Raw genomic sequence first — 14,282 nt, 5'->3', positions numbered from 1 at the left:
TTATATACCATGATTATCAAATGTTATTAATTAAGTTCATTTTCCCTTTCTAATTCCTCAATATGTCAATGTCTTATCGCCTGGACTACGCTCATAGGGAAATACCCCAAAATGGTACCCCAAGAGGGAAATTCCAAACACTTTTTTTAACAATTTTTGTTATATAATTTTTTCATTTTAAAATATTTTTTTCGATTTCAGTATAAAAACAATATACGTATAGTGTCTTGAAATATGAAATTTATTTGTATTCGACACGAAACGGGAAAATGCTCGGTAGAACCTCGCAATTTCCCGTTTCTAAGCCTCATACAAATAAATTTCATATTTCAAGACACTATACGTATATTGTCTAACTATAAGAGGCACTGACATGAAAGATGTGAACGAGAAATCAAACAGCCTTATCTTAACAAACAAAAAAAAACAGAGTTGACATTCATGAACAGCAACCACTGAATTACATGCTCCTGACTTAAGACAGGTACATACAGAATGTGGCAGTGGGTTACATCATCTGTGAGCACCAGACCCTCTCTCAAGCCTTGGCATAGTTTTAACAGCACAATGTTAGAACAAACTGTAAAATGAGTTACAAATAGCTTAACTAAATAGATTTTTGATGCCTCATTGATGGTTATTTCCTGTTATATATATCTTTTCAAATGGTATTTCCTGTCCATTAAAAAAGAAATTAAAAATATGTTACTGACATTAGATTGTGAGAGTAAATGTATTCATTATTTCATTTATTTTTTAGGAGGAATTGGAAAGGAATAATGTAGAATTAAAGCACAAGTAAGTTATAGAAAACATCAATTCTAGTAATAGTCTGAACAATAAAAGGGGGTCTCATTGGGGGGTTCTGATACCGGATCCCGCTTACTGTTTTGTCAGATTCCTGTACCCCGCTTATACTATGTACCTAAGCAATTCTCATTTTTAGCTCACCTGGCCCGAAGGGCCAAGTGAGCTTTTCTCACCACTTGGCGTCCGTCGTCCGTCGTCGTCGTCGTCGTCGTCGTTAACAATTTACATTTTGAACTTCTTCTAGAGAACCACTGAATGGAATGGAACCAAACATGGCATGAATGTACCTTATGAGGTGCTGACCAAGTGTTGTTACTTTGTAGCCGATCCATCATCCAAGATGGCCGCCAGCGGGGGACTTAGTTTAACATAGGACCCTATGGGAAATGCATACAAATGACTTCTTTTAGAGAACCACTGAATGGAATGAAACCAAACATGGCATGAATGTTCCTTATGAGGTACTGACCAAGTGTTGTTACTTTGTTGCCGATCCATCATCCAAGATGGCTGCTAGCCGGGGACTTAGTTTAACATAGGACCCTATGGGAAATGCATACAAATGACTACTTTTAGAGAACCACTGAATGGAATGAAACCAAACATGGCATGAATGTTCCTTATGAGGTGCTGACCAAGTGTTGTTACTTTGTAGCCGATCCGCCATCCAAGATGGCCGCCAGTGGGGGACTTTTGAATGAAATTAAACATGTTCCTTTCCTTATCAATGAGGTTGTGTTGTCACTTTTAGCCAAATTTTATATTTTTTCATATGATTTCAAAAACCCAAGTAGAATCAGGTGAGCGATACAGGCTCTTGAGAGCCTCTAGTTTTGTAATTTCTCGTGTCCCGCTAGCCCTTAATTCCGGTTTTCATGGCACAATAATTTGACTTTCCCGTATCACGCTTACGAAAAATCGGCAATCCCGCGTCACGCTTAGACCCCAATGAGACCCACATAAAAGATTGTCACTACTGATAATATTATTCTGATAGTATGTACAAGATAACAGGAATGAATATTCAACTCGATGTCATGGCAAAGATAAAATAAAATTAAAAAAAACATCAAGACTAAAAAAACACAGCATAAAAAAATAAAGACTGATCAAAGTGAATCTCATAAAAAACAGTGGTGATCCAGATGCTTCTGAAGGGTACCCAGATCCTGCTCTATAAATGAAACCTGTTATGTTGTCATGGAAGTACAAATTCACGTGATAAGTCTAATTAGTTGATGACATATTTGATAACAAGAGGCATGGATTATGGTTACAACAATTGGATCTCAGTCATCAACATCAACACATAATCTTAAAAATGTTCTTTGATTTGTTTAAGTACAGAAACAATTAGATCTCCAAGGATAAATTAGTACAAAAAAGGAAAAGGAGTCAAATATTAGAACTATTAAGCATGTCATTGGTCCTTGGGATCTATAGATACAAGAATTGTTGCTTTTGAAAATTAGAGGATGTGGTATGATTGCCAACTCTCCACCAGAGACCAAATGACAAAGACATTAACAACAATAGGTCACTATACATCCTACAACAATGAGCAAAACTCTTACCATATGATAAGATGAGTATTTATGCTTTACATTACATACCATATGATTAATTTATTTTTATAATGCCCCATTTATGGGCATTATGTTTTCTGGTTTGTGCGTCCGTCTGTTCATTCGTTCGTCTGTTTGTTCGTTCGTCCAGCCGTTTGTCCGTCTGTCCCGCTTCAGGTTAAAGTTTTTGGTTGAAGTAGTTTTTGATGAAGTTGAAGTCCAATCAACTTTAAACATGTTCCCTATGGTTTGATCTTTCTAATTTTAATGCCAAATTAGAGATTTTACCCCATTTTCACTGTCCATTGAACATAGAAAATTATAATGCAGATGGGACATCTGTGTACTTGAGACACATATTTGTTTAATTTCATTCAGATAATATATGTTCATATGAAATATTATAAAAAAAATATATGTGTTTTCAGACAAGAAAAAGACACTCAGGATTTAATGGCCAAATTACAACTTTCATTGACTGAATTACATAAATCTAAATCTGCTCATGAACAGGAAGTTAAAAAGTGTTCGGAACTTCAAAATACAGTTCAAAGTTTACAAAAACAATTAGAGGAAACTTCACAAAGCAGTAGTGTTTTTGAAACAAAAGCTTTGGAATTAAAACGTTTAGAAGTGTGTGTCAAGGATTTAGAACATCAATTAACAATGAAAGGAAGTGTCGATAGGAAATTATCCGATCGTGAAAGACAGATTGAGGACTTAGAGAGAGAATTAGACGATTTAGAAGCTGTTCGAACTGAGTTAGAGGATACACGATTTCAATTAGAAAGTGAGCAAAAAGGAAAATCAAAATTAGAGAAAACAATTCAGGAATTGGACGAAATTTATGAAAATCAGAGAATTGAACATGAAAATACACAACAGCAGTTGCTAAATAAGGTATGCTTAGTTATCTAGAATCAATATCATAATTTTGACTTTATTTGTTGACATTGTTTTTAAATGACATTAAATGAAAGTTGATTTCCTGATAAATGCTGATGGCTCTCTCCAGCTGCCTCCACCAAAAAAAAAATATATATAATTGCAATGAACAGCAAAAAACTCCAACAATCAATAAAAAAAAATGCACAAAGCATTGTTTAAAAGCATACATGACAGAAAACTTTTTGCAGTTTAGTCATCCTGTTTATAAATCAATCTCAGCAATTACACTTAAAAAAGACAGTTGTCAATTGATGATCACAGTTTAGAATAAAAAATAAATTTTTTTTTTTTAATTTTAAAAGTTATCACATGATATTTTGTCTGATGTCACAAAGATTTTCATTTTAATTTTATATCCTTCATTATTTCAGATTAATTCTCTTGAGAGTCGTGTAAAAGAACTTCAGGATGATTTATTTCAAGCTCAAGATGAGTTACAGGCCATTCAGGAAGAGAATGACGCTGAAGTACGGGCATTGCAAGAAAAACATGAGTCAGAGTTCAAATCTGTTCAACAAAAATATGAACAAGAATTGAAATCTGTTAAAGAAGACTTCCAGAAGGTAGCTATAGAAATTAATTACAGTGAAACCTGTCTAAACTGAACCTCTTTGGTATTTGGTTTGGTTTGGGCAAATGTTCTGTTTTATCAGGTTCACGACACACTCTGTTTGAAATGCCTGGCCTTCAGAATATGTTTGGTTCAGCCAGGGTTTTGGTTTATGCAAGATTCGGTTTAGCAAGGTTTCGCTGTACTGGTTAAATGATTGGAAAATTAAATGTGAGTCTACTTGGTTGAATTATTTGTGTTTTTTATATGCATGTCAGCTGTATTTATATTCATGTGTATTTATTTTCATAAAAAATATACATACCACAAAGTTCATGTAAAGAAATGAAATATAGAACAAGTGCATTTACAGGGTGTTAAAGTAAAATACTTGAGGGACTGTTTCAATAATCATTTCTTTTTTTAATTTCTTCGAATTATAATGGTGTCTAGGGTTAATACAGTCATGACAGTGATTTTGAAAAAAAAACTACATATGATATTCTCTTTTAACAATACCAACAGCCTGAAATTGCATGAAGACAAAACAAATATTATATTAAACACAGCAATAATGAGTGAAACTAGAAGCTAACGCAAAAGATATTCAGTTACCTAATACAAGACGCTACACGGTTTTAGCAGGGTAGCAGCGTGTAATGTAAGCTGAAATAACCAGCTTGGATTGTGTTTGAATCTGCTTTTATTAATTGAAATAGGATTTTTATAATTTCTAGTAAATTTTGAATTTTGATTTTAGGAATTACAAGAAACCAAGGCAGCTAAAGTCCAACTGGAAGAGCATTTATCAGCTGAAAAACACCAAAGTGTTCATGTGCAGCCTCAGGCAGAAATGTCAGCAGCTACTCATAGAATAGAAACTCAAAAAGTTGACGTAAGTTTTATGAGTAGCAATCTGACTTCATTTCATGGTTATGAACAGGGAACTGATATTTTTTTTTTATAGAAATGATAGAATTTAACCCTCCACGAAAAGTGAAGGCATTGAAATTGTGAACACACAAAATATTCATATTTACAATACTAGAATTTATTGATTCAATGCCGAAAAGACAGACAGCAACCATAAAAATAAACAGAAATGACTAGTTTCATTGCTTGTTAACTTTTTATTAACAATTGGAACATGGGTAAAATATGTATGCGATAACAAATAATGAGACTCATTTACACAGAATTGGGGTACACTTCTTAAAAAAAGCTGTTTTTTATCCAATGAGAGTGATTTTAATTGTCTCCCAATCCAATAGAATCATGTTTATAATTCAGATGTTACATGTTTAGGCATATTTCATTAGTGAAAGTGAGAAAGTGAAATGGTAAAAGTTGTTAATATTTACTAATTTGAATGATCAAAGAAATACGCATTGTCTAATGGCGCATTTGCAGGATTCGGCGAAAGCACACATTTTCTAATGGCTCATTTCAGGATTAGGTGAAAGCACTTAATAATTAATCCACCAAAATAAATAAATCCACAATACTATTTTAGATTCATAGATATACAGAATGAAATTACATAAATAATTTGCAAGCTCTTTACATTATTTTATTTTATTTTCAGAATCTTGAAAAACAGATTGAATCTATGAAGACGAGGCTGACAGAAACAAACACTAAATTAGATCAAACTTCCAAAGAAAAAATAATGTTAGATCGGGAAAACCGGTCTCTAAAAGAAACACTTCATACAAACGAAAAAACATTAAGTGAACAAGAATCAGTCAGGCGTGAACTTTCTTCTGCGCTGAGAGAATTAGAACATTTGAGAATTTCGGCAAAGTACAGCGGAGAAGAAAGGCAGCGACATATGGATAGAATTCACTCTTTAGAAGAATTAACAAAACAGTTGGAGATTGACAACAGGGAACTAGCTGCTAAGGTAGGCATTGTATGACTGAGTGAAGGAGGACAGTTACTATTTGTAGAAACTCATACGAGATACTGAATTATCTGACTTGTTTTACTTTTGTGAACCCTATAGGTTCGTTTAGGTTTGGTCAAGTTTACAGGTACAGCTAGGTTTTTAGAATAATTGTAAAATGATATAAAGGGGTATTTATAAAAATTCAGAGATTTTCAATGAAAAATAATTTAATATCAACCAGAGTCAAAATGACAAAGATGTACGGAACTATAGATCATTGATCAGCCTATAAGAGGGTTGGAATGCCCTTTACGGTCAGGTATCAAACATATTTCATCTACCTTTAACATCAAATTGGTTAAAATTTTGTCGTGATTCATCAAAATATCCTTATTGTGATTCGTCAGAGGTAGCAAATAATAATCGTAACCAATACTTTTGGAAAATAATTAACATGATTTGTCGAAATCTGTCCATAATTTATTGTACATGAAATTTGCTAACAGGCTCAACCAATAAATCATGAAATTTAAGCTCCACAAAAATAGACCATTTAAAGTTTTTGAATTTCAGCTTCTAAGATGTACTGCTTCTCTTTATGTTTTGGAAATTTGAATAGCTAATCAATTATTAACTGTGATAATTATATTTATTTTAATCTGTATGTATTTTATTTTTCAGCTCTCTGACACATTAAATCAAGTAAAACATTCAGAAGATCAATATAAAAGAGAAAGGCAAAGAAGTACAGGTATGATAGTGTTTTGAGCAAAGTATAACTTTCACTGTACAATTACTAATTCAGGTGTTGGTTCACAATATATAAATTCAAGTTAATGTTTTTACTGTGAACCTCTGCATTCGAAAGGATCCACCTTTGCCACACTATTGTTGTACCTTACAACCATCCAGCATTGACAGACACAGCACAGACCATTTCCAGAACACTTTATCAACCACGGAAAATAAAAAATGCACCCAATAATTTCTGAATATTATAGTATTAATGAATGGGTGTTTTTATAATGGCCCTGTTATATGTCCAAGGTCTGTAATAATGGTCGAGGAAGTCTGTAATGGCCAGAGGCAACGCCGAGGGCCATTACAGACATCCGAGGCCATTATTACTGACCGAGGACATATAACAGGGCCATTATAAAAACACCCATTTCTTAACACATTTATTAACCAACTGAACAAAAGTATATGTGTTGCTACCAACTTGATGTACTCTCTTACTCTTTTTATGACAGTTTAGTTTGAAAAAAATAATTTGTACTTCACCATGATAAAGCTTTAAATATACCAAATATCCAAGATATAAAGTTGAAAGAAGTTATGTGTTGAAAAACAGGATGAACAGTGATCTCTTTATATGGTTCTTTATAACTCTTTAATGTTTGTTGCTGGTTCCTAATTAAACAAAATACAAAAAGGTATTATACTCTTTACAACTTAATTTTATTAACTTGATTAAAACCCTAACTGGGCTTAATACAGACAAACTGGGCATTAATACAGGGCCATTACAGAAAAACGGGGCCATTACAGAAAAAACAGGGCCATTTCAGAAAAACAGGGCCATTACAGAAAAAAACAGGGCCATTACAGAAAAACAGAGCCATTACAGAAAATATGTAGTTTTTAATAGATAGTCATTTTTGGCTATAATGTACTTAGTTGGTTAATAAGTATAGATTATAACATCCCCTTTTCCATATTGGCCTTGGTATCATCCCGAGACTCCCATATCGGCCTCGAGGCTTTAGCCGAGGGCCGATATGGGTCGAGGGATGATACCAGGGCCAATATGGAAAAGACATGTTATAATCTTTTTATCACATATTTAATTTCTGCAGAAAAGAGAAAAAAAGGTCAATTATAACAATTTAATGAAAGATAAAAGGTAAAAATCAACATTTTATCACAAACGTGTCGTTAAGGACGTAGTGACGTCACGTCATTTAAAATCAGGGCACAATATCAATATGCTCTTTTTTGCCCCGTGCAATTTTGAGGTTATTGCATATGCAAAATCAGACGTATTCGTAACAAATATGTGATAAACAGTATCTTATCCATGCAGTTCATGTTCACATAAACAAAGCGACAGACAGGTGCATGTTATAACTCAAAACATATGAAAATTGTTATACAAAGTTTACAGACAATTATTTGGTTAGATGACCTTTGACTTTGCAAATAGTTTTGAAAATATTTTAGTAAGTGAGATTGTTACAGATTGTTATAGTATAAAGAAAAATATTTACATAATGAATTTCTATTTGCAGACAAAAACTACCAGAATCATCGTCATTTGAATCAGATGGAAAAAGATTTAGAAGAGTACACTCAACAGGTTAGACAACTCCGGGATGATCTTCAGAAGAAACAGACATACACAATGAAGTTAGAAGCTGATGCAATAGGAAATGCTGTAAGGAATGCATCTAACATTACTAAAACTTATAACTTTTCAATTAAGGAAGTTGGTTACTCAGTTTGAAATAACAAACTTTTTATAACACTAGTATATATTGTTAGGGGATTAATAGAGGAACCAAAAGAGCAGAAAAATAATAAAGGTCAATGTGCTTGTTTTCGAGATATTTGCCATTTAAATTTTAGGCAAGAAAATGTTCTCTCTTGATTTTTCATAGCTTTATCATTGACAAGTTTAAGTTCTCATTTTATAAGACTTTTATAGATGGCATATAATTATACATGTAAAAGATTTATGCTTAATGCATTCAAATAGAGGATTCTGAAAAATCAGACAAACATTCCTTAAAGCTATTAAATAATGTGAATCTTTCTAGATTTTCGGTTCCAGAATGTGTTTTGAAATATTTGGAGAAAACTATTACAAATAGCTCCTATACATTATGGCATTATGCATTATATCTAACTTGCAAAGAATGATATAACTTTTACATTTACTTGGCAGTTCTATATTAATTGCCTAATTCCAATGGTATTTCAAACTTAATTACTGCTGATGTTTTTCTGTTTACGTTTTTTGGAGAGAGCCCAATTAAACTAAAAATCTTCATATTAGAGCTTTAATATGTAAAATATACAATTCATTTTGTTTTGGGAACTTTTGTACTACCTTCAAGGGGATTTTTTTTTATGGATATACCTGTTACAAACAATAAGTGATTGGCTAGTATAGCTTCTGTTTATGACAAAATAAACAACACCTTTTACCTCTGATCTAAAATGTCCTAAAAGATAAAATTTCTGAACTGGATAGACAAACTATTCTGCAGTTTATTTATTTTTTTTAATTTTAGGCCAAATATGAAAGTACTATTGCCAGATTGGAGACTGAGCTGGCTGAAGTAAAACAGTATCACAAAAAAGAGATAGATAATTTCCAGGAAAGAGTAGATCTGGCTAACAAAGAGAACAAAGACCTTAAAAATCAACTCAGGGATAAAAGTAATGTAAGTTGGTAAACTACTGTAGAAATATTTACTGTCACTTCAGAAATTATTGCAAAAAATGCAGCAGCTCTCCATCCAAGCCACAATTTGTAAAAGAAAAATCATTATAGGTCAAAGTACGGTCTACAGACCCTTGGCTCGCACCAAACAGTAAGCTATAAAGGGCTCCAAAAAATTACTAGATTTAAACCATTCAAACGGGAAAACCAACCGTTTAATTTATATAAAATACGAAAAAACACTTATGAACCACATCAACAAATGACAACTACTGAACATCAGATTATTTTATGCATAATTCTACAATGACCTTATTCAGGAGTTTCTTCATTACAAGTGGAAAAAATAATTGTAAAGAAAATGATATTAACGTATTTAGCCATGTATAGTACACAGTTGTGTCCATTACACCCCCTTTTTCATCCCTTCAAAATTGTAAAAAAAAAAGAGTTGAAAAAAAATAATATTACCGGTAAATGTATTAATAGGAGTTATCTAGTAGAGAAAAAGAGTCTAACAGATCAAAAACATCCAGTGAAAGACTTGAATCTCAGTTACAGACAGAAACTAAGATACGTACAGACTTAGAAAACAGGAATACAGCCCTGGATCAGGAAATTACAAAGGTAAGCAGGTCATAAGCAGGATGTAGATTCTTAATTAATGTGTTCATTTATTTTACATTCTATTCATCTTTATCTTACTTGTATGAAGATCAGGATTACATTCTATTCATCTTTATCTTATTTGTATGAAGATCAGGATTAGATTCTGTTCATCTTTATCTTATTTGTATGAAGATCAGAATTACATTCTATTCATCTGTATCTTATTTGTATGAAGATCAGGATTTACTTGTCCAAATTTTTGTACTGAGAGATCTTAGGATGATGTTTACAAGATTGTAAGAATATGCCTCATTAGGTCTATAGAAGAAGGTATATTTTTTATCGTAAAAAAGTTCTCTCTTTTAACAAATTTCAAAAGCTATATTGGATTAAAAAAAAAATTCAAATAAGATCTTGTTGGGACTATTCCAAAATTAATTCCTGTGGAGGAATGGGAGACACCTATAAAATATTAATTTCAGATGGGATCATGCTTAGTATATGAATCATATTCTTGTGATGTTTGATGGACTTCAAGATTACTTGTCTACTTTTTAACATGATTTGATATGAATAAAAGGAGATGTGGGATAAACGTCTACATACAGAAGCATATATATACTTTTGCTCTTGGTGAAAGATTTATAAATTTAACTTTGAAAAATACATTTTGGAAGTACAAAATTTAACTGCAAGACCTATTGCATCCACTTGCATCAAAATGTGACTGTGATTTCTCCCCATCAGTTATTAAAATAGTTTATTTTTCTATTACCTTAAACTCGCTTTACTTTTCTCAAACAATGTTATAAATGTTATACTGGTACTGTGATATATATTAAAAGTATAGTTTTTAAGATATTTTTTTGTTGTTTTTTCTTCTGTCTAGAGCGAAGATGTATGTATATCCATAGCCTTATTCTACTCTTAATATCATTTTATTGTATACTCTTTATATTGTTGTTCACACATTTACTTTATATTTGTTTTAATTTTTAAAGTCATCTCTAGCAACAAGGGCAGTAACCCTTCCAAATTTTGATTCTGCAAAAATATCAAATTCTCATGTTAAAAAATAAAAAATAATAAAAAAAAGAGATTTTTCTTCATATTGACCAACTAGTATTAATATTAAAAGTGCCTTGATTATCTTACCTTGGATAGCCTTGTACTTATTGATATAAAGAGTTGCTACCCTTAGTCTTGTTTCCATGGAAACTATAAAAGTGTGATCCATTTCAGATACAAGCTGCTAGAGATGTAAATATTTTTTAGTGTTGTTTATGTAGAAGGGTTTATGTTGTAGAAATGGTCATCTTTTATTTTGGTCTAGAAACTTGAGTGAATATATGACAATGACACATTTTTCAGTACAAAATAATTGACCTCGTTTGTAACTTCAGTATTACAAATACTTTACCAGTGACCTGCTAAATTTTATTTCTTAAATATCCAATAAAAGGGAAGTGTAATGAGGACACCAATGTAATTAAAACTTCAATTTTACTGCTATGTTGCATGAATATAGATTTAAAAATTCTAACTGACATCTGATAGATATATCTAAACACAAAATTTCTTAAAATGGCAACAATTGTTTGTCCATTCTTCAAAAATTGCAATAATAAATGCATGCAAAAATTTACAGTAACCAATAATCTGTCTAATATACTTTGTCATTTATTCCCCAGTTGCAGATTATCCCTGTTTATATAACTGTCTAATTTTGGTTAACTAAATTCTCTTAACTCAGATGTGTCATTGTTATATATAGATGAAAAGCAGGCCTTACAGGTGCTTATATTTTGGAAGTTATCTCCCTTTGCTGAAGGGAGTTTTTAGGCATGATTTGTGCTGGGATACGCTAGTAGAAACTGTTAGCATATTTCAATATTTTTGTTAGAATCAAGTTGATATTTAAAGATTATGGGTTTTAAATTGCTTATTCTTTTTAAATATCACAATAAATTTTATTTGTGCTTTTATGTTTAGTACTGAATTCAAATTGTAATTTATAATATTCATAAATATAACACTAAATTTCCCCCTTTTTCCCTCGATATTTTTCTTCATATCACTTGGTCTTTAATCAAATGTAGACCATAACATTTATAAGTGAAATGATTTTTTTATTAATTGCATAAATTTTTGCTAGCTGTTCTCCCAAATTTTTGCTTTATATCTTTATTTTCTTTGCTTCAATCCCTTACAATGAATAAATTTAGCTCATTCATATTTTGGTCCTAAAAAAAGTTCTGATGAATTTTAAAAAATGCATACAAATTCAACAAAAATATAACAGGAAATACTTAGTAACTAATCTTTGGTTGTGGGAAATTTATTTCAACTATGCTGGTAATTTGCGACTTAAAAATCTCAGATAGGCTTGCCACTAACAGAAAATGTCTTTCCTTGCAAATACTTATTTCTTTCTATACAGAATAAGTTATATTTCTTCCTATACAGAATAAGGTATATTTTTACCTGTACAGAATAAGGTACATTTCTTCGTATACAGAATAAGGTATATTTTTACCTGTACAGAAAAGGTATATTTCTTCCTATACAGAATAAAGTATATTTTTACCTGTACAGAATCAGGTATATTTCTTCCTGTACAGTATAAGGTTTATTTGTTCATGTGCAGAATAAGTTATTCGGTCCTGTACAGAATAAGGTATTAACATTTAATAAAGACACATGGTTGATTTCAAATAAAGTATTAGAGCTTATTTTCTAATGCATGTAGAGCAAGACTTGGGTTAGCTTGATTACTTTGTTTGTATATTGTACATTTGTAATTTTAATACCGTCCAATTAAATTTAAATAATATATATAGTTTTAACTATGCCTGTATATATTGTTTGAAGATGTCAATCTTAATTACAAACCTTCAGTAATTGTTTATGCAAATGAAGCAAGCAAGCCAACCAAAGTTTTACTCTACAAGCATTAGGAAATTATCTCTAAGTTCAAGATTGGCAGCATGACACAGATTGCATGAACCAGTTTTCTGGCATGACCCTCACTGTATTCACATACTTATTATGACAACATTTAATTTATATTTAATATAAATAATATATAAAATATTAACAATATTAATATATATTACAATTATACACATTAAAACTCAAAATGTTCTTCTGGACAGTAATTTTCAAAAGTCAGGTTTAATTATTTTTTAACTATTTTTACAAAATTTTCCAGTAGCTTGTTTCTTTATTCATAGCGAAAAAACTTATTATTAAATGCTAGTTTTTTATTACAAACACTCACATGCCAATATTAATCAGAAATATATATTTATTACTTTAAGGTAAAATTGCACTCCTTTGTAGAATTTTATTGTCAATATGTATATATTTTTGTAGGTATGGAGTCAAGTTAGAAGTTTGATGGAAAAGAATGCCACCCTTGAAATGACGAAGAGAAATTTAGAAGATGAACTGGAAAGGGTAAATTAGTCTAGAACTAATATAAGAGGGTCCTAATGGGGGTACCTTCATTGGATAATGGTAAAAATTCTTGCCAAATGATATTATCAGTAATTTTTGGTGCTTGACGATAAAATGTACATTTTTTTTCAGACGATAATGAAAAATGACTGATTTTGATGAAGCATGTTTAATTTTTTCCAAAAATGACAATAAGGTTAACTATTTGAGACCTCTGACGAATCCTGATAAGGATATTTTGACAATTCACAATAAAATTTTTAGCCAATTTGATGCTAACGATAGCAAAAATATGACAGTTAGAGGCCTGATGGTAAATGGCATCACTACCCTCGTATGAAGGTAAGGAGATGCAGCCTGATTGCCAATGAGACAACCACAGACCAAATGACGAACAAAGAACAATTATATAAGAAGAAAGAAATTGCATGGACTATTTTTACATAATAATAGGTTGTCCAAGATTTACTTTAAAAACATGCTCGCATTCTGAATTTAAAATATGTCACTGCTGAATAGACTACTCAGAAAAACAGATAAGAAATTCATTCTTCGTTTTAAATTTTAAAAAAAATGCATGAATTTTGGGAAATTTACATTCTAATTGCAGTTATGATTTCATAATGGAGTCGCTTCTCAGTTTCAAAGTAATTTAATTTTCAAAACACTAGTTTATATTGATATGGAATTAATAAAGGAATCCAAAGTGCAAAAAAAATATATAGGTCACCGTGCTTGTTTTCGAGATATTAGCCATTGAAATTTTGGCGGGAAAAAATTCTCTCTTGACTTTTCATAGCTTTATCATTGACAAGATAACATTTTGAAAAACTATTAAAAAGTAATTAAAATTTTATAAGACTTTTAAAGACAGCTTATCATTATACATGTCAAAGATTTAAAAAAAGAAAAATGGGGGTCACCGGACAAATTTTTTCAGGGCATTCAAATGGATTTAACCAGAGGATTCCGAAAATCTGACAAAAAAATCCAAAACATGACAAG

General features: G+C 31.2%; 1 protein-coding gene across 14 annotated transcripts in view; it reads left to right on the top strand.

Annotated features, from left to right (window-relative positions):
• The window catches only part of LOC143056601 (uncharacterized), a 63,765-nt gene that overhangs the window by 34,114 nt on the left and 15,369 nt on the right, over positions 1-14,282 (top strand). For 12 of the 14 annotated variants that reach the window (XM_076229713.1, XM_076229702.1, XM_076229706.1 and 9 more), the window contains 11 exons: positions 761-798; positions 2,804-3,275; positions 3,695-3,886; positions 4,634-4,768; positions 5,459-5,776; positions 6,443-6,512; positions 8,053-8,198; positions 9,058-9,210; positions 9,699-9,836; positions 11,061-11,078; positions 13,194-13,277. In XM_076229713.1, coding sequence (XP_076085828.1) covers positions 761-798; positions 2,804-3,275; positions 3,695-3,886; positions 4,634-4,768; positions 5,459-5,776; positions 6,443-6,512; positions 8,053-8,198; positions 9,058-9,210; positions 9,699-9,836; positions 11,061-11,078; positions 13,194-13,277 — 1,764 coding nt within the window. Of the gene's footprint in view, positions 1-760; positions 799-2,803; positions 3,276-3,694; positions 3,887-4,633; positions 4,769-5,458; positions 5,777-6,442; positions 6,513-8,052; positions 8,199-9,057; positions 9,211-9,698; positions 9,837-10,707; positions 10,717-11,060; positions 11,079-13,193; positions 13,278-14,282 lie in introns of all 14 variants that reach the window. The other 2 variants (XM_076229700.1, XM_076229701.1) reach the window with 2 other exon arrangements.

Source organism: Mytilus galloprovincialis, chromosome 13 (assembly GCF_965363235.1).
Source record: "Mytilus galloprovincialis chromosome 13, xbMytGall1.hap1.1, whole genome shotgun sequence".
Lineage (NCBI taxonomy): Eukaryota > Metazoa > Mollusca > Bivalvia > Mytilida > Mytilidae > Mytilus > Mytilus galloprovincialis.
Note: the sequence above shows the minus strand (reverse complement) of the source record. Positions and strands in the feature narration are given on the sequence as shown.